This window comes from Oncorhynchus clarkii, chromosome 14 (genome assembly GCF_045791955.1).
Source record: "Oncorhynchus clarkii lewisi isolate Uvic-CL-2024 chromosome 14, UVic_Ocla_1.0, whole genome shotgun sequence".
Lineage (NCBI taxonomy): Eukaryota > Metazoa > Chordata > Actinopteri > Salmoniformes > Salmonidae > Oncorhynchus > Oncorhynchus clarkii.
This window is the reverse complement of record NC_092160.1, coordinates 3,932,501-3,953,576: the sequence shown is the minus strand read 5'-3', so window position 1 is coordinate 3,953,576 and position 21,076 is coordinate 3,932,501. Positions and strand designations below refer to the sequence as shown.

General features: G+C 41.3%; 1 protein-coding gene across 1 annotated transcript in view; it reads right to left on the bottom strand.

The window, feature by feature from the left end:
• Window positions 1-21,076, bottom strand: part of LOC139365913 (5-hydroxytryptamine receptor 4-like) — a 113,396-nt gene that overhangs the window by 60,161 nt on the left and 32,159 nt on the right. Inside the window, exons 3-4 of the mRNA XM_071102973.1 lie at window positions 20,185-20,385; window positions 8,827-8,980 (exon numbers count right to left, since the gene is read on the bottom strand). Coding sequence (XP_070959074.1) covers window positions 8,827-8,980; window positions 20,185-20,385 — 355 coding nt within the window. The remainder of the gene's footprint in view (window positions 1-8,826; window positions 8,981-20,184; window positions 20,386-21,076) is intronic.

Sequence of the window (21,076 nt, the reverse complement as noted above, 5' to 3'; positions counted from 1 at the left end):
ACCATTTGCATTTCATTAACTTTTGACTATTGGATGTTCTTATAGGCACTTTAATATTGCCAGTGTAACAGTATAGCTTCCGTCCCTCTCCTCGCCCCTACCTGGGCTCGAACCAGGAACACATCGACAACAGCCACCCTCGAAGCAGCGTTACCCATGCAGAGCAAGGGGAACAACTACTCCAAGTCTCAGAGCGAGTGGCGTTTGAAACGCTATTAGCACGCACCCCGCTAACTAGCTAGCCATTTCACATCGGTTACACCAGCCTAATCTCGGGAGTTGATAGGCTTGAAGTCATAAACAGCTCAATGCTTGAAGCATTGCAAAGAGCTGCTGGAAAAACGCACGAAAGTGCTGTTTGAATGAATGCTTATGAGTCTGCTGGTGCCTACCATCGCTCTGTCAGACTGCTCTATCAAATATCAAATCATAGACTTAATTAAAACATAATAACACACAGAAATATGAGCCTTTGGTCATTAATATGGTCGAATCCGGAAACTATCATTTCGAAAACAAAAGGTTTATTATTTCAGTGAAATACGGAACCGTTTGGTATTTTATCTAATGGGTGGCATCACTAAGTCTCAATATTCCTGTTACATTGTACAACCTTCAATGTTATGTCATAATTAAGTAAAATTCTGGCAAATGAATTCGCAATGAGCCAGGCTGCCCAAACTGTTGCATATACCCTGACTCTGCGTGCAATGAACGCAAGAGAAGTGACACAATTTCACCTGGTTAATATGGCCTGCTATCTAGAAGAAAAAGAAACGCACACCTATTAACACGAGGCGCTGGCTAGCGGAGTGGAAACTTGAAAATAAAAGAGAGCCGCACACTCTTGGAGCTCAGATGCAAAAATTTAATACCAACGCGAAACGTTGGTATTACATTTTTGCATCTGAGCTCCAAGAGTGTGCGGCTCTCTTTTATTTTCTAATATGGCCTGCTAACCTGGATTTATTTGAGCTAAATATGCAGGTTTAAAAATATGTACTTCTGTGTATTGATTTTAAGAAAGTCATTGGTGTTTATGGTTAGGTACAGTCGTGCAACGATTGTGCTTTTTTCGCAGTCATGTGTAGTTAACTAGTGATTATGATTGATTCATTGTTTTTTATAAGTTAAGTTTAATGCTAGCTAGCAACTTACCTTGGCTTCTACTGCATTCGCGTAACAGGCAGGCTCCTCGTGGAGTGCAATGAGAGGCAGGTGGTTAGAGCGTTGGACTAGTTAACTGTAAGGTTGCAAGATTAAATCCCGGAGCTGACAAGGTAAAAATCTGTCGTTCTGCCTCTGAACAAGTCAGTTAACCCACCGTTCCTAGGTCGTCATTGAAAATAAGAATGTGTCCTTAACTGACATGCCTAGTTAAATAAAGGTGTAAAAAATCAAATAAAAATATATATTTATTTTAATCGGACAAATCGGTATCCAAAAATACAAATTTCTGATTGTTACGAAAAATTGAAATCGTCCCTAATTAATCGCCCATTCCGATTATTCGATCGACCTCGAATCTGAATAAACATTCTACATTACCATGGAAATTATTGCATCATGCACGGCAAGTGGTACCGATGTGCCACGTCTGGAACCCACAGGACCCTGAACAATTTCTACCCCCAAGCAATTAGAGTGCTATATCGTTAACAAAATAGCTACACAGACTATCTGCATTGACCCTTTTTGCACCAACTTTTTCACTCATCACATACGCTGCTGTTACTGTTTATTACACATTATTCCTAGTTATACATACATATCTACCTACACGTACATATCTATATAGCCAAGTTATGGTTATTCATTCATAAAGTGGTAGGCCACAGCACCTCACAGAACGGACCACCTGAACCGCATACCTTGTAAAAATGGTCTGCCCCATCGGATGCAACACTCACTACCGAGTTCCAAACTGCCTCTAAAAGCAACATCTGCACAACAACTGTTCGTTGAGAGCTTCATGAAATGGGTTTGCATGGCCGAGTAGCCGCACACAAGCCTAAGATCACCTGATGCGCAATGCAAAGTGTCGGCTGGAGAGGTGTAAAGCTCAACGCCATTGGACTCTGGAGCAGTGGAAACATGTTATCTGGAGTTATGAATCACGCTTCACCATCTGGCAGTCCGACTGACAAATCTGGGTTTGGCGGATGCCAGGAGAATGCTACCTGCCTCAATGAACAGTGGCAACTGTAAAGTTTGGTGGAGGAGGAATAATGGTCTGGGGCAGTGTATGGTTCGGGCTAGGCCCCATAGTTCCAGTGAAGGGAAATCTTAATGCTACAGCATACAATGACATTCTAGACAACTCTGTGCTTCCAACTTTGTGGCACCAGCTTGGGGAAGGCCCTTTCCTGTTTCAGCATGACAATGACCCGTGCACAAAACGAGGTCCATTCAGAAATGGTTTGTCTAGATCGGTGTAGAATAACTTGAGTTGTCTGCACAGAGCTCTAAACTCAACTCCATCGAACGCCTTTTTGATGAATTGGAACACTCAGTGAGTAGGTGTGTCCAAACTTTTGATTGGTACTGTACACATACTCAACAAAGGACCAAATAAGATGATTAGTAAACACAATTTTGAGATAATAAGTGCTTTTCCCCTCATTTTAGTTGCAGAGATTCAGAGAGCGTTACAGTCAATGGAGAGCGCTGCAAAGATCATTAGAAGAGCAATATACGCAGATATAGACCCAGACAAAGCAGAATTGCTGAAGGAGGATGAGGATGCCATCATAGACATCCAGGCATCCTTCGATGGCACTTGGCACAAGAGAGGATTCCTGTCCAACTACGGGATAGCTGTGTGTATTGGTGCTGGTACCAGCGAGCCATAGAAAATGGTGAAGCTCCACCCTGTCACAAAAACCTTGGAGGCCATACATTTTTTAATAGGGAGGTTGCACAGAAAATGGTACCTGTATATCACAGGATGTCAAACGATAACGTCCTCAAAAGAATGTAGCACGGAGGAACCCAGAATGCAAATGAATGACTGAACTCTGTAGTATGGTCGCGATACTCCAAAACTGTGTTGGACAAAAAACCGCATTGACGGAGCAGCCAATATGGCAGGGAGCCACTGCTATACCAAGTGTGATGAAGAAATTGTGGCTTGTCAGCACTTTGGTGAAACTGGAGCAATCAGAGAGGAGTTGTGAGAGCTGATGCTGCTTCAATAGAGCGTGCCAAGCGTAGGCCCCATGACATAGTCAAGAAAGTAAAGCGTCAACAGCAACAACTCAAAGAGGGTCTTACATATGAGGCAGGCATAGCTGATTAATGTTCTGCACATTTCAACAGCCATACACAATCATTTGACAAATTGAGCAAAGTGATATGAGAATTTGCCCCAAAATGCATATTTTCTCAACAGGCCAGTATTCAAAGCATATTCTCTATTGCTTGAAACAAATGTATTAAACGTGCTAATGTATTTGTAAAAGGTATGCTTGATGTTTATTTGTCAGTTTAGAAGTGATATATGAATAAGTGTTTAATTAATGTGACGTAAATGGTCATGTTTATGGAAAGTACATTTTAATTGCATTCACCTATCTTTATAGGCAATCGGTCATGAAGAGGGCATGACAAAGCCTATTCCCCCTCAGGAAACTAAAAAGATTTGGCATGGGTCCTCAGATCCTCAAAAGGTTCTACAGCTGCAACATCGAGAGCATCCTGCCTGACAGGTTGCATCACTGCCTGGTATGGTAACTGCTCGGCCTCTGACCGCAAGGCACTACTTAGGGTGCCATCCAGGACCTCTATACCAGGCGGTGTCAGAGGAAGGCCCTACAAATTGTCAAAGACCACAGCCACCCCAGTTCTAGACTGTTCTCTCTACTACCACATGGCAAGCGGTACCGGAGTGCCAAGTCTAGGACAAAAAGGTTTCTCAACAGTTTTTTACCCCCAAGCCATAAAACTCCTGAACAGGTAATCAAATGGTTACCTGGACTATTTGCATTGTGTGCCCCCCCCAACCCCTCTTTTACGCTGCTGCTACTCTCTGTTTATCATATATGCATAGTCACTTTAACTATACATTCATGTACATACTACCTCAATTGGCCTGACCAACCAGTGCCTCCACACATTGGCTAACTGGGCTATCTGCATTGTGTCCCGCCACCCGCCACCCACCACCCGCCAAACCCTCTTTTACGCTACTGCTACTTTCTGTTCATCATATATGCATAGTCACTTTAACCATATCTACATTTACATACTACCTCAATCAGCCCGACTAACCGGTGGCTGTATATAGCCTCGCTACTGTATATAGCCTCGCTACTGTATATAGCCTTCCTACTGTATATAGCCTTCCTACTGTTATTTTTCACTGTCTTTTTACTGTTTTCTTTTCTTTACTTACCTATTGTTCACCTAATACATTTTTTGCACTGTTGGTTAGAGCCTGTAAGTAAGCATTTCACTGTAAGGTTGTACTCGGCGCACGTGACAAATAAACTTTGATTTGATTTGCTCAAAATGGCATGTTCCCGGTGTGCCAATTCATTTTTCTCAGTCTTCAAAGGACGTACATTCCCATTATTCCACACACAGGTTCTTAGGTCTTATAGGCAGACTTTTACAGAGGCTTTTTTTATATATCTTGTCTCGTCTTGATTTTAAGTGTCATTTTGTGTGTAAATATTTGCAAAATATTCATCCATCATACATGTGAAGTGTTTTTTAAATAATTCCATGAAATTACAATATTTTGATGAACTGATCTGTAAAAGTCTGACCATTGAGTGTCTGATCACAATAAAACAAAACAAAAAAACAGTCTGCCTTGAAGAAATGTGTTGAAAAACAGATTCTCATAATATGCAAATTGCCGCATATTTAAGGGCGGCTTGACTCATTTGCATATTTACATTTTTAAATAAATAAAACTTGTAATACAATAATATCTTGCATGTTTCAGTCTGATGAGAGTAAAGAAATAAAATAATCCCTATGAGCCTGGCCTTAAATCAGAGTTCATGCCTGAAAAGTATTATTAGAATGAAAGATACAGTGGCAAGAAATAGTTTGTGAACCCTTTGGAAATACATGGCATTCTGCATAATTTCGTCATAAAAATCGAATCTGATCTTCATCTAGGTCACAACAATAGACAAACACAGTTTGCTTAAACTGATAACACACAAACTATTATACGTATATGTCTTTATTGAACACACCGTGTAAACATTTACAGTGCAGGGGGTGGAAAGTATGTGAACCCTTGGATTTAATAACTGGTTGACCCTCCTTTGGCAGCAATAACCTCAACCAAACATTTTCTGTAGTTGCATATCAGACCTGCACAATGGTCAGGTGGAATTTTGGACCATTTCTCTTTATCAAACTGTTTCAGTTCAGCAATATCCCTGGGATGTCTGGTGTGAACTACTCTCTTGAGGTCATGCCACAGCATCTCAATCGGGTTGAGGTCAGGACTCTGACTGGGCCACTCCAGAAGGCATATTTTCTTCTGTTGAAGCCATTCTGTTATTGATTTACCTCTGGGTTTTGGGTCATTGTCCTGTTGCATCACCCAACTTCTGTTGAGCTTCAATTGGCAGACAGAAAGCCTATATTCTCCTGCAAAATGTCTTGATAAACTTGGGAGTTCATTTTTCCGTCGATGATAGCAAGCTGTCCAGGTTCTGAGGCAGCAAAGCATCCCCAAACCATGATGCTCCCTACACCATACTTTACAGTTGGGATGTTGGTGTGCTGTGTCTTTTTTTCTCCACACATAGTGTTGTGTGTTCCTTCCAAACAACTCAACTGTAGTTTCAGCTGTCCACAGAACATTTTGCCAGTAGTGCTGTGGAATATCCAGGTGCACTTTTGCAAACTTTTTTGGGACAGTAGTGGCTTCTTCCGTGGTGTCCTCCCATGAACACCATTCTTGTTTAGTGTTTTACGTATCGTAGACTCGTCAACAGAGATGTTAGCATGTTCCAGAGATTTCTATAAGCTGATTCTAGGATTCTTAACCTCCTTGAGCATTCTGCGCTGTGCTCTTGCAGTCATCTTTGCAGGATGGCCACTCCTAGGGAGAGTAGCAACAATGCTGAACTTTCTCCATTTATAGACAATTGGTCCTACTTTGGACTAATGAACATCAAGACATTTAGAGATAGTTTTGTAACCCTTTCCAGCTTTATGCAAGTCAACAATTCTTAATCTTAGGTCTTCTGAGATCTCTTTTGTTCAGGGCATGGTTCACATCAGGCAATGCTTCTTGTGAATAGCAATCTCAAATTTTGTGAGTGTTTTTTATAGTGCAATGCAGCTCTAACTAACATCTCCAATCTCGTCTCATTGATTGGTCACCAGGTTAGCTGGCTCCTGACTCCAATTAGCTCTTGGAGAAGTCATTAGCCTAGGGGTTCACATAATTTCCCCAACCTACACTGTGAATGTTTAAATGATAATATTGATCTAAGTCTATTGTTGGGACTTAGATCAAGATCAGATCAAATTTGATGACCAATTTATGCAGAAATCCAGGTAATGCCAAAGGGTTCACATACTTTTTCTTGCCATTGTACATGTCCTCCGTTTAAACAAATCTAAAGTTCTTCCAGAGAAACATAAGCATAATGCTCATGACTATTCATGACTATAATAAGTTACCGACTCTCTACCCATGCTCTTCATTACGTCCGTCTTTCCCCCCGGTTAATTTGTTTTGGGTTGGTATATAGTAGAATTGGGTCTGACATTTCAATCCAGACTCCCTGCTGTTTAATTTTAGCTTTACTATCACACAGTATCATTCAGCCGATGCCTTTCACTGAGCTTTCACTTACAGCCATCGTTTTATTATGAGCAGTAGCTGGAGATTGGACGAGATATGCCGTTCAGATTGGACGACATGCTTATTACGTACTCAGTATCCTATCCTAGACACAGACCAAACCAAGTCTGAAAAGGTGATAGCCTAAAACAGCTTACACATATCCTACAGCACGTTGACCAGATATACACTAAAACCCTTTTGGTTGTGTGGAGGTGTTTCTTTGTCTCATTGACATCCTATGGAATTAGTTACGATATACAGTGCCTTGCGAAAGTATTCGGCCCCCTTGAACTTTGCGACCTTTTGCCACATTTCAGGCTTCAAACATAAAGATATAAAACTGTATTTTTTTGTGAAGAATCAACAACAAGTGGGACACAATCATGAAGTGGAACGACATTTATTGTATATTTCAAACTTTTTTAACAAATCAAAAACGGAAAAATTGGGCGTGCAAAATTATTCAGCCCCTTTACTTTCAGTGCAGCAAACTCTCTCCAGAAGTTCAGTGAGGATCTCTGAATGATCCAATGTTGACCTAAATGACTAATGATGATAAATACAATCCACCTGTGTGTAATCAAGTCTCCGTATAAATGCACCTGCACTGTGATAGTCTCAGAGGTCCGTTAAAAGCGCAGAGAGCATCATGAAGAACAAGGAACACACCAGGCAGGTCCGAGATACTGTTGTGAAGAAGTTTAAAGCCGGATTTGGATACAAAAAGATTTCCCAAGCTTTAAACATCCCAAGGAGCACTGTGCAAGCAATAATATTGAAATGGAAGGAGTATCAGACCACTGCCAATCTACCAAGACCTGGCCGTCCCTCTAAACTTTCAGCTCATACAAGGAGAAGACTGATCAGAGATGCAGCCAAGAGGGCCATGATAACTCTGGATGAACTGCAGAGATCTACAGCTGAGGTGGGAGACTCTGTCCATAGGACAACAATCAGTTGTATATTGCACAAATCTGGCCTTTATGGAAGAGTGGCAAGAAGAAAGCCATTTCTTAAAGATATCCATAAAAAGTGTCGTTTAAAGTTTGCCACAAGCCACCTGGGAGACACACCAAACATGTGGAAGAAGGTGCTCTGGTCAGATGAAACCAAAATTGAACTTTTTGGCAACAATGCAAAACGTTATGTTTGGCGTAAAAGCAACACAGCTGAACACACCATCCCCACTGTCAAACATGGTGGTGGCAGCATCATGGTTTGGGCCTGCTTTTCTTCAGCAGGGACAGGGAAGTTGGTTAAAATTGATGGGAAGATGGATGGAGCCAAATACAGGACCATTCTGGAAGAAAACCTGATGGAGTCTGCAAAAGACCTGAGACTGGGACGGAGATTTGTCTTCCAACAAGACAACGATCCAAAACATAAAGCAAAATCTACAATGGAATGGTTCAAAAATAAACATATCCAGGTGTTAGAATGGCCAAGTCAAAGTCCAGACCTGAATCCAATCGAGAATCTGTGGAAAGAACTGAAAACTGCTGTTCACAAATGCTCTCCATCCAACCTCACTGAGCTCGAGCTGTTTTGCAAGGAGGAATGGGAAAAAATGTCAGTCTCTCGATGTGCAAAACTGATAGAGACATACCCCAAGCGACTTACAGCTGTAATCGCAGCAAAAGGTGGCGCTACAAAGTATTAACTTAAGGGGGCTGAATAATTTTGCACGCCCAATTTTTAAGTTTTTGATTTGTTAAAAAAGTTTGAAATATCCAATAAATGTCGTTCCACTTCATGATTGTGTCCCACTTGTTGTTGATTCTTCACAAAAAAATACAGTTTTATATCTTTATGTTTGAAGCCTGAAATGTGGCAAAAGGTCGCAAAGTTCAAGGGGGCCGAATACTTTCGCAAGGCACTGTACATGTAGGTAGCACATAATGTGGTTTCACATAAAGTTCAATTTGATCGTGTTCCACTGAATGGTTTATCAATTATCTGCAGTGTATATGCACATTGACACAGACAAATTAGTTATTACTCACCAAATGGTCTATTCCGATACTGTTCCATCCTAGCATTATGGGTAGGAAGGATATAAAGGTGGGGATTACCCAGCATCCTCCTAACATAAGAGCCACTCTCAGTGGTGTCATCTTATTCCTGTAGACCAGTGGCTGGCAGCAGATGGCATAGTACCTAGAGAATGAGAGGAAACACTATTATAAGACATATGGGGTAGAGGGAACTACAGTGCATTCAGAAAGTATTCAGAACCCTTGACTTTTTCCGCTTTTTGTTACGTTACAGCCTTATTCTACAATTGATTCTATCACCTTTTCAGACTTGGTTTGGTCTGTGTTAGAAAGGGAAGGGGTCTGAATACTTTCCGAATGCACTTTATATACTGTATGATTTACATTCAGCTCAAGCTTTTCTTTCATTAGACGAAATGCTGTTCAACAAGTGTATCTTTCATGTAAAATTATACTTTGTGGAAAAATACATTATCCTTGTGATAAAGACAGATTAAAGGTATATTTGTGATCTCAAAATGTTTGATGATGCTATCTAAAGTATTTTTATCATGTTAACAGCATACTGTACCTGAGAGTTTTGCTTTATCTCTGACATTTTAGACATCAAAGCTCTCTACCTCTCTGCTGTGAAAGTGCTATTTGAGGGAAAGTGCTATGACCATTCAATTATTTGCAACAAGAAATTGGTTTCTAAAATCCCTGAAATGTCTTCAGCCACAAATTGCTACTTGGCCTGGCTGAACCCTCTGTCTGTAGAGATTGAGAGGGTAACCCTACCTGATGTCCCAAATTTGGACTTCCTTTAGCTCTTTAATGGACTTCAGGTTACAACATGACCACATGTCAAAGCTCTCAGATGTGATTGCTTTATGATTGATTTTTAACTGATCGTTGACATATGACAGTTTAATGAATTCCTATTCCACTAAATAAAAAGCACAGAGATTGATCATTCCTTGCATATGTTGGCGTGTAATATTTTCCCCACTGGATGGGGATTAGCTCAAACATCACATGAATCCCCAACCGGGTCACGTGGGTGGCCGCCCAGTTGGTAGGCCTATGGATGAGCTGCTTGTCCCGTAGACTTTGATGGAGGCTCTAGAGTGGTAAACCTCTCCCTCTCTGACTAGCTAGTCTGGGTACCAGTCTCTTTAGCTAACGTTCCACTCCTTGCCACTCATGTCATTTGCCAAACAGACGGATTTAAGGCATAGTTGCTGATTGGTAGTTGGAAACATGACAATGTAATGGAACATAGGCTGCACACAAGATTAGAATTTTAAGAATAACAACAAACAATACCGTTACGACCTGGTGTGGTCATTCCCTTGAGAGAAGGCACTGTCTGACCTAAGACAGGCAATTTTTACCAGGATTAAATGTCAGGAATTGTGAAAAACTGAGTTTAAATGTATTTGGCTAAGGTGTATGTAAACTTCCGACTTCAACTGTGTGTGTGTGTGTGTGTGTGTATATATATATATATATATATATATTTGTATATGTATATATTTGAGGAAATAAGCAATTTGCTCTTGTGTGCTGGATATAAAATAGGATACAGCATTCACAACGAATTGGAGGGAAAGTTTGAATGGCAGGCCGCTCCTATGTCTTCTGGTAGGAACGGCCTGCCAGGTAGGATGCAATCCAAGAGTGTGGAGAGTCTGAGACACCCAGGGCTGAGAGGGTGGAGAGGAGGATCTGATGGTTCACAGTGTCGAAGGCAGCAAATTTTTATTTTTGTTTAACCTTTATTTAACTAGACAAGTCACTTAAGAACAAATTACTTTTTTAAATGACGGCCAACCCCAGCCAAACTCCCCCCTCACCCCGGACGACGCTGGGCCAATTGTGCGTTGTCCTATGGGACTCCCAATCACGGCCGGGTTGTGATACAGCCCAGGTTTGAACCAGGGTCTGTAGTGAGGCCTCTAGCACTGAGATGCAATGCCTTAGACCGCGGTGCCACTCAGGAGCCCGGTTAGATCTAGGGAGGATGAGAACAGAGGACAGAGAGTCAGCTTTGGCAGTGCGGAGAGCATCCGTGATACAGAGAAGAGCTGTCTCGGTTGAGAGACCCGTCTTTAAGCCTGACTGGTTAGGGTCAAGAAGATTGTTCTGAGAGAGATAGCAAGAGAGTTGGTCAGAGACAGCACACTCAAGTGTTTTGGAAAGAATATTCCCGAGGCCACAGGCTCCCCACAGTCAATCAGTTCTTCCATCCCTAGGCAGTCTCTCTCTCTCTCATCGTGCTCTGGCCAAACACCATTGCTGTAGTCGCTCACCCCTCTGCTTGGTGAGATATTCCTGGCATGTGTTCACAACACCCTGATTTTGTCCTGGCAAAACTGGGGCCTACTGTAAGGGATCACAATACACAGGTCTCTCTGTCTCACTGTACCACAGCATTGCCTGCTGCAGCCCATCTTCAAGGCACCACTATATTTACTCTCACTCTCATTGTTGATTTGACTCTGTCAGCCTGAGGTTGTTTTCATGAGTCAGAGGGGTGTCAGTGAGGTCATTTCATATTTCATTGCAGGTGAACTGAACTGGAGCCAACTGTTCACAACATAAATACATGAGCAGACCACCTGATTGGTCGGTCCGATGCAAAAATCTGACACATCTGAAAGAGTTCTATGCAGCATCTTACCTCAGTGTTGTACTAGGATGCTTTTTATGTGCCTGCCTGTGTCTCTTGAGTAATGAGTACAATATGGCTCTGAAACAGCATGACTGTATTAATAAAATGTTTGTGAGTCTAGGCTAGATGGAGCATGGCTGTATGTGTGTCAGAGGGCCAGAGGCACAGCAGCAGTGTGGACTGTTGACAGCAGGCCAGCCTTCTACATCTGTTCACCTGGCTTCTTGAGCTCACTTTGGCAACCAATAGCTACTTATAGGACATATAACAGAGCCTCAATGGAAAACAGATGGGACCAACAAAACAGGCACTTAAACTTGAATTACATGTGATCCATGTGATCAAGTTTGCTGCAGTAAGTAGTCAAGGTTGGAGTTTAATTTGAGAGACAGGAATGAACAGTAAAAAATGAAATAAAAAATCCTCACTCTTCGGATGGCTGCGTTTAAAGACGGAGAAATGAAAAGTGTGACCAATCTGCATGTGAAATTAGGGAGCAAAACATGCTTCACTTCTCCCCTTCATCCTAAATGCCTGTTGTCAATGTTTGAACGATCCATCATTCATTTAAAATGCTCCTTCATGTCTTAAGCTTGGATGGAAAAGGGCATTATAGGAAGATGTGTAAAACTAAGTTCCAAGCTCTGCTGGCACCACACAAATGTATACTGAACAAAAATATAAACACAACACTTCAAAGAGTTTACTGAGTTACAGTTCATATGAGGAAATCTGTCAATTTAAATAAATTCATTAGGCCCCAATCTATGGATTTCACATGACTGGGAATACAGATACAGACACCTTTAAAAAAAAATGGGTCTCACAATGAGCCTCAGGATCTCGTCACTATGTTTTTGTGCATTCAAATTGCCATTGATAAAATTCAATTGTGTTCGTTTTCCGTAGCTTATGCCTGGTCATACCATAACCCCACTGCCACCTTGTTCACAACGTTGACATCAGCAAACTGCTCACCCACATGAAACCATACACATGGTCTGTGGTTGTGAGGCCGGTTGGAAGTACTGGCAAATTCTCTGAAATGACGTTCGAGGAGGCTTATGGTAGAGAAATCAACATTAAATTATCTGTCAACAGCTTTGGTGGACATTCCTGCAGTCAGCATGCCAATTTCACGCTCCCTCAAAACTTGAGACATCTGTGGCATTGTGTTGTGTGACATGACTGCACATTTAGAATGGCCTTTTATTGTTCCCAGCACAAGGTGCACATGTGTAATGATGTTGTTTAATCAGCTTCTTGATATGTCACACCTGTCAGGTAGATAGATTATCTTGGCAAAGGATAAATGCTCACTAACAGAGGTGTAAACGTATGGAACATTTCTGGGATCTTTTATTTCAGCTCATGAAACATGGGACCAACACTTTACATGTTGCCTTTATATTTATGTTTAGTACATGTTGTGGAGAAATGACCCCGAAGGCAAATGAAAAGCAAACATCTGTGCTGTACGAGCGGAGACCAAAGCGCTAGCTATGAACATTTTATTTAAACTCTCTTCTATGAACGAGAAACAGATTGTCCGTTCAGGGTCACTGCGCTCTCTTGCCCTTTTTAAAAGTACCACTCTTTGTAAAACATAATTGCTCATGTAGCCTTTCGATTGTGCTGATCTGATATATACAGTTGAAGTTTACATACACATTAGCCAAATTCATTTAAACTCAGTTTTTCACAATTCCTGACATTTAATCCAAGTAAAAAAGTCCCTGTTTTAGGTCAGTTAGGATCACCAGGCCAATTGGAGAACAACAAAATTACTCTCGGCTACAGCGCATGTAAACACACTATGCTTTATAAATCAGTTTAATTGAAGAATAGAATTTGAACATTTGAGGCTTGACGGGCAGATTGGAAATATGAGAGGAGAGAGAGAGACGCGTTTTGAACCCTTCTAAAGGAAAAGACAGCTAATATTGTTTTATGCGATAACTAAGTGACGCCCAAAGAACTGCCATTTCTGTTGCATTTTTCTTACTCATAAAGATTTGTGAAATGGCCGAAATGAGTCTGTTTCTCTGTTCTGGCAAGACTCATGATTGTCTAAACTGGCTGGTAGCAGTCCTGGCTTACTGGAACTTCCCCTGGTGCTTGCAGCTTGACGCACGCATGAAATAATCCACACACTAGAGTTGTGCAATATACAGGAGAGTTTACTTCACTTCACTGAGGGATGAAATGATGAATAAACGGAATCGTCCCACGTCACAACATTCATTCTCAAATGATGAATTCCACCATTCACCTTAAACACGTTTCCTTTTATACACTATTGTCTCTATGGAATGGTGTGTACTCTCAATAAAACATCTCTAGAATATGGCCAGCAAAATTCCATCTGCCTTTAACATTAATTGAAGAGCTCTCAGTGGGTTAAACTTAAAAGCCATCTCTTCTCTGGGGAGAAGTGGAGAGCGAGAGAGAGAAAGAGAAAGACACACTCAGAAGAAAAGGCCCTTTTCATGCAAAATACTCTCTCTCTCTTCTCTCTCTGTCCTACTGTCTGACCTTTTGACCCCAGTAAGAACCATTCCAGAAACCGGAAACATTACCAGAACATTACCTAAGATGTCCATTAAGTTAGTTAGGCTTTATATAACATTAGGATTAACCATCCCAAAAACAAATGTTTTTGATAACAAAATATCCTCTTTTTTTTTGTATTTCTTAAATATCCTTGGAATATTTTTCTAATGTTCACCGAAATGTTGTGCACAGCATCTGTAATAACCACCACAAAACTGTTCTCATTAGGTTTCCAGGTCATGTAATAACACAATATACCAGTAATGTTCTTAGAACATATTGCCGCAACAAAATTAGGGAGCAATAGAAGTGGTTCTGAGGGAAATATTACATCACGTTCTGCTAATGTTGATGGATATGTTATTCAAAGCACCCATAACAACAAGCAGGAAATATATCTACCATGGTCTCATAAAGTTATAGTGTGACATTATGACATGATGGTTCCAATAACGTCCCCTAAACATACTTCAGCAATAAAACGTTGGAGCAATAGAAGTTGTTCTAAAAGAACATTCCTGGAATGTTCAGCTAATGTTGATGGAGATAGTACTGCTAACACCAATAACAACAAACAAGAAACGACGACTAAAACAGTGGTAGGCCTGATTACCGACAACGATGAGACAGCTTATAGGGAGGAGGTCAGAGACCTGGCAGTGTGGTGCCAGGACAACAACCTCTCCCTCGATGTGAGCAAAACAAAGGAGCTGATTGTGGACCACATCACAAACGAACTATCATGGTCCAAACACACCAATACAGTCGTGAACAGGGCACGACAACACCTTTTCCCCTTCAGGAGACTGAAAATATTTGGCATGGGTCCCCAGATCCTCCAAAAGTTTTACAGCTGCACCATTGAGAGCATCCTGACTGATTGTATCACTGCCTGGTATGGCCACTGGTCGGCATCTGACCGTAAGACGCTACAGAGGGTAGTGTGTTGTCCAGTATATCACTGGGGCCAAGCTTTCTGCCATCCAGGAGCTATATACCAGGCGGTGTCAGAGGAAAGCCAATAAAATTGTCAAATTCTCCAGTCACCCAAGTCATAGACTGTTCTCTCTGCTACCACACGGCAAGCGGTACTGGAGCACCAAGTCTAGGACCAAAAGGCTCCTTAACAGCTTCTACCCCCACCCATAAGACTGCTGAACAATTAATCAAATGGCCACCCGGACTATGTACCTTGACCCCCATTTGTTTTTACACTGCTGCTACCCGCTATTTATTATCTATGCATCGTCAATTTACCCCTACCTACATGTTCAAATTACCTCAACTAACCTGTACCCCCGCACATTGACTCGGTACCGTACCTCCTGTATTTAGCCTCGTTAGTGTTATTTTATTGTGTTACTTTTTATTATTTTTTTACTTTCATTTATTTGGTTAAAATGTTCTTACTTAACTCTCTCAAACTGGATTGTTGGTTAAGGGCTTGTAAGTAAGCATTTCATGGTTACCTGTCGCATGTGACAAATAAAGTTTGATTTGATTTTTAAAATGCTGGATTAGACAGGATTACTAACACAAACTGACCGGCTCAACTAAACAGAAGCGTGCTATATGGCAGACCAATCCAAACTCATCTCTCAGCATGTCCAGCTTACTCATTATCTCAGCCAATCATGGCTAGTGGGAAGGTTGCTGTTTTTTTCTGTGGCTAAACCAACTAGGCTCATAATTTAACTATTTGTATTTACAGATGGCATACACGTTTATTATTCAGGCACATGAACTTTCACACATTCAAGAAGGAATTTCTGCCAAAAAAAAACGCATTTTGATGAAAAACAAAGTTTCAACGGCTCTCCTGTGAAGTAGTGACCAGCGACATACGCCTAGTTTCCAGAAACGGGTCACATATGTGTGGGCATAGGCAGACGTTGCAATTGGAGGATGCATTTTAAGTATATTCTATGATGATATTTAATAGGCTACATCTGTCGATACAAACTGTCATGACTGTCCTGTGAGGATCACAATGGGTGAGATCAGCTTGGCAATGATTGACAATAACCAGACCTTCTCTCACCCACTGAAAGGGGAAGGAGGGGACTGGGCCGGTTTGACAGTTCACACCGTGTTATAAATTACAGGAGAAGGGTGGGCTCTTTCTCACCCTTTAGTGTCAACAAAGGAATGCCTTTGTTTCACAGATAGTTTTCCATTTGAATCTCTAACACGGTTAAAAGTGGATACTGGAACAATATTTCTAACATAACAATGTGGGGAATGGTCAGTGAGGAACTATAGAAAAAAATGTATGTCATTTGGGTTTTCATTTTGTGATGCCATTAAAATTGCATGGACGAAATACTGTAACTTGGAAATTATATCCCCTTTATCTGTCAAGTTTCCATCCAATACGTTGTGCATATAATATGACAAATTATGAAAGTAGATTTGTTAAGATATGAATGTGATTTTAGGAGGGATAAAATAATCTATCTCCTAGTTCATAGTAAGTAGCCACGCCCCGAATGTGGTCAGAGAGGGTGTCAGACTGACGTAACGATCCCCTTTTGACGAGAGTGCATAAAAAGCATTGCCAACAAAGTTAACATCCGACCAGGAAACATGAGGTGTTAGCTACATTTTTGAAATGGTTGGAACTTTGAACCTTAACACGAGGTAAAGAAATAAACTCACCTTCTTTTAGACCAGAGAGACGGTGAGCTGCAGCTCATGTCCATATTGGTCTGAATCCTGAACCCTGCATAATGTGTGGGCTAGAAGCTCACTTCCCAGACAATGACTGGTATGGCTGATTAGCTGTCCTAAGTCAGATATCGAGGGAAGCAAATCTAAGATGGACCATCCTACTACGCTTCAAACCATCCCATCCTACTACGAGTCTCAAATCACCCTATTCTCCGACAATCATCACCAATTGGAATCGTCGATACGGCTGGCTGTCTTCCAGAGTGAACAACAGTAGAAGAGACGGGTCCGGACCCTTACAAGCGAGCCGCTGAAAGGCCAAACCACCTCCTTCCTAAACGGTCGGCGGTTCATGTGCAAAGTATATGATTAATGGGAGAATAGTTATAGAATGTACCTTATGTACCCAGTGTCCCTTTTTCTCTGTCTCTCTCTTTTTCCCCACTCTTCATCGCTGTGTATTAAGCCGTCATATTGCCAGTCTGCTAGGGACTTTCCTCTCATGTATTAAGTGTGTATGTTATCCTGTTTTCTCATTTTAGTTAGCTAGTAAATAAATAATTAAACCAATTGGTGTAGTGCTGAATCATGAGCAAGGCTGGGTTTTTTGCAGATGCATGAGTTTACGACTGTTCAGAATGATGATATGATAAGAGGTAATTATTAATAAGATGACTGTTTATTGATTAAATAGATATATACCTTATAGAGTTTAATTCGGGAGATGGTAACTCTTTAAACAACCTCTTCCATGGTGCCCCAAATCCTAATGAAGTAATTGTTACATGATTAATTTAATCGGGTAATAATTAAACATAAAGTTAGTTGATTAAATAAATAACAGTCATCAGATGAATGAAAGTAAAGTCACAACAAAACGTTCAGAAATTAGGACGTCATTAAATAATGTATGGGGGGGTGGTACTCTGTAGGCTATACAGCCCTGTGAATGTCCCGCAAAATCCTCCTGTTTTCCCGCATTTGGGTACTTTAAATGTGGTCACCCTACCCACAATGTTCCCATCAGACTGTTTCCACAACCTAATGAAACATTCTGGGAACCTTTAAAGAACAGACAAAATGTGGGAACGTTCTTGAAACGTCAGGTAATTTTTTTTATACAAACATTGTATAATCATCTGCACAACTGGACAGCTTTTGTGTTATCAGAACATTTCCTGAATGTTCTGGGAACTTTCACAGAACCAATGTTTGTTTCCTGGGATTACTATTGTAACGTTGCTTCCAAAATAATAACTGCAGATGGTGTGACGCAAGCCTATCTATCTCTGCACCCAGACCTCAGCTGTCCTAAATGAATGAATATGCTTATGCTGGGCTGGAACATAGAAAGCATTTTGAATTAACTAGCTACTATGCAATACTGTAGAAATGCGGATCTTATTGTTGTGTATGGTTAGTCTTTTGAGTAGCTGTGTCTATATGTCTTTCCAAGAGCCCATCCTGCAACCACACTGACATTTTATCCGCCATATAATGTAAAACCCTTGATTTCCCCAGCAGCTTTTCAGAACTCATGTTAATGCATATTTTTCCTGTAATTCTTTAAAAGCATGTTCCCTTCATTTCCCATTTGCTTTCATCATCAGACTCGTGAATCGTTTTAATGCGGCAAATTAGGATGATAAATAAAGTGGGTCGTAACTTTAGAGGAAATTAAATCTAAATAATTGATGGCCGGCACATTGTGTCTCTCAACACCGCAAGCCAGCCAGTTACTATGAATGGCTAATAGTGCTGTTTACACACTCTGCACAAGCTTTGCTCTCTATCCATATAATTGAATGAAACAACAATTTCCTCCTCTGCAGTGAGACAAGGTCAAGAACACACTTGTATGGTGGGAGAGCTGAAGCATAGGGAAACTGGAGCATATCGGGGGGTGTACATACACTATATATACAAACGCATGTGGACACCCCTTCAAATTAGCGGGTCCGGCTATTTCAGCCACACCAGTTGCTGACAGATGTGTAAAATTATCCACACAGCCATGCAATCTGCATAGACAAAAATTGACAGTAAAATGGCCTTACTGAAGAGCTCAGTGACTTTCAAAGTGGCACCGTCATAGAATGCCCCCTTTCCAACAAGTCAGTTTGTCAAATTTGTGCCCTGCTAGAGCTGCCCCGGGTCAACTGTAAGTGCTGTTATTGTGAAGTGGAAATGTCTAGGAGCAACAATGGCTCAGCCGCAAAGTGGTAGGCCACACAAGCTCACAGAACGGGACCATCGAGTGCTGAAGCGTGTAGCGCATACAAATCATCTGTCCTCGGATGCAACACTCATTGCTGAGTTCTAAACTGCCTCTGGAAGCAACATCAGCACACAAACTTTTCATCGGGAACTTCATGAAATGGGCTTCCACGGCTGAGCAGCCGCACACAAGCCTATGATCACCATGCACAACGCCAAGCATCGGCTGGAGTGGTGTAAAACTCGCCGCCATTGGACTCCGGAACAGTGGAAATGCTTCATCATCTGGAAGTCCGGCGGACTAATCTGGGTTTGGCGGATACCAGGAGAACGCTACCTGCCCGAATGCAGAGTGCCAACTGTAAAGTTCGGTGGAGAAGGAATAAAGGTCTGGGGCTGTTTTTCACGGTTCGGTTTAGGCCCCTTAGTTCCAGTGAAGGGAAATCTTCACACTACAGCGTACAATGACAGTCTAGACAATTCTGTGCTTCCAACTTTGTGGGAACAGTTTGGGAAAGGCTCTTTCCTGTTTCAGCATGACAATGCCGGTGTGGAAGAACTGGCCTGCACAGAGCCCTGACCTCAACCCCTTTGGGATGAATTGGAACACTGACTGCGAACCATGCCTTATCGCCCAACATCAGTGTCCGACCTCAGTAATGCTCCTGTGGCTGAATGGAAGCAAGTCCCTGCAGCAATATCTAGTGGAAAGTATTCCCAGAAGAGTTGAGGCCATTAAAGCAGCAAAGGGGGGACCAACTCCATATTCATGCCCATGATTTTGGATTGAGATTTTCAATGAGCTGGTGTCCACATATTTTTGATCATATAGTGTATGTAAGCCCAGCATATCACACAACTGTTTCAAAGTCTCATACAGTAGTCAGAATTGTTTTGTGTTTATAGTTAACCTTCATTTAACTAGGAAAGTCAGTTAAGAACAAATTCTTATTTACAATGACAGCCTAGGAACAGTGGGTTAACTGCCTTGTTCAGGGGTAGAACAACATATTTTTACCTTGTCAGCTTGGAGATTCGATCTGGCAACTTTTTTGGTTACTGGCCCAACGCTCTAACCAATAGGATACCTGCTGCAGCTTGATAAAGTCAATTACAGGAAGTGCCATCCTACTGTGAGTCAGTTAATACAATAGGATGGTAAAATGTGTTGATGGTTTGATACTGTTAGTATGATACTAAATACTCTATCTACTGACTTCATGTTGACTGGAAGCATCGTTCCAAGCTAGTTGCTGAGCAGTGGTGCTTACCTGTCCAAAGCTATGCAACATAGGTGTAATATGGAGGCCGTTGTCAACAGTACATCTAGAGATGTCCGGACCAGGCAGAAGGTTTCTCCATAAATCCAGTTCTGGTGAATCAGTTCTATGGCACCAAACGGCATCACCAGCACCGACACCATCAGGTCTGCAAAGGCGAGCGATACTATGAAGTAGTTGGTCTTGATTTTCCTGGGAGAGAATTGAGTGAGAGGTATCTTATTGGCTATATGTTTAAAGATGATTTCCATTGTTAACTTGAAACAGCATAGGTGTATCATATGGTAGAGTGTATGATAAAGGAATGTTGTGGAAAAATAATAAATAATGCAGAACACACTGAAAAGAACAGAAGAGACTGCCCACTAGAGGTAAATGTATGTAAACATACAATATTATAGGCTTTTGCTATGTGAGAGTATGTACAGAGGTATGCACTAAACTATTTAATTGTTTGAATTGTCTGTTACACATGACAGCAGATTTGCCATATAAATATCACATCTTGTAAATCTCCACCTTACAGTAAATATTGGTAATAACTGAATGAGAGAGAGAGAGAGAGAGAGAGAGAGAGAGAGAGAGAGAGAGAGAGAGAGAGAACCCCTTACAAAAACACAATGAAAAAAATGTATTGTGAAAAGTGAGATTTTCACAGTTGGAGTTTTCTTACCTGTGACAAATGTGATTTTCACATGAATGTTTTCTTATATGTGAAACTGCAAATTAGATGTTCATTTTCCCATGGGGAATTGTAAGTACACGTGAAAAACAATCACAAATAAAAATCGAGAGAGAGAGAGAGAGAGAGAGAGAGAGACAGAGAGAGAGAGAGAGAGAGAGAGAGAGAGAGAGAGGAGGAAGGAGAGGGAGAGAGAGAGAG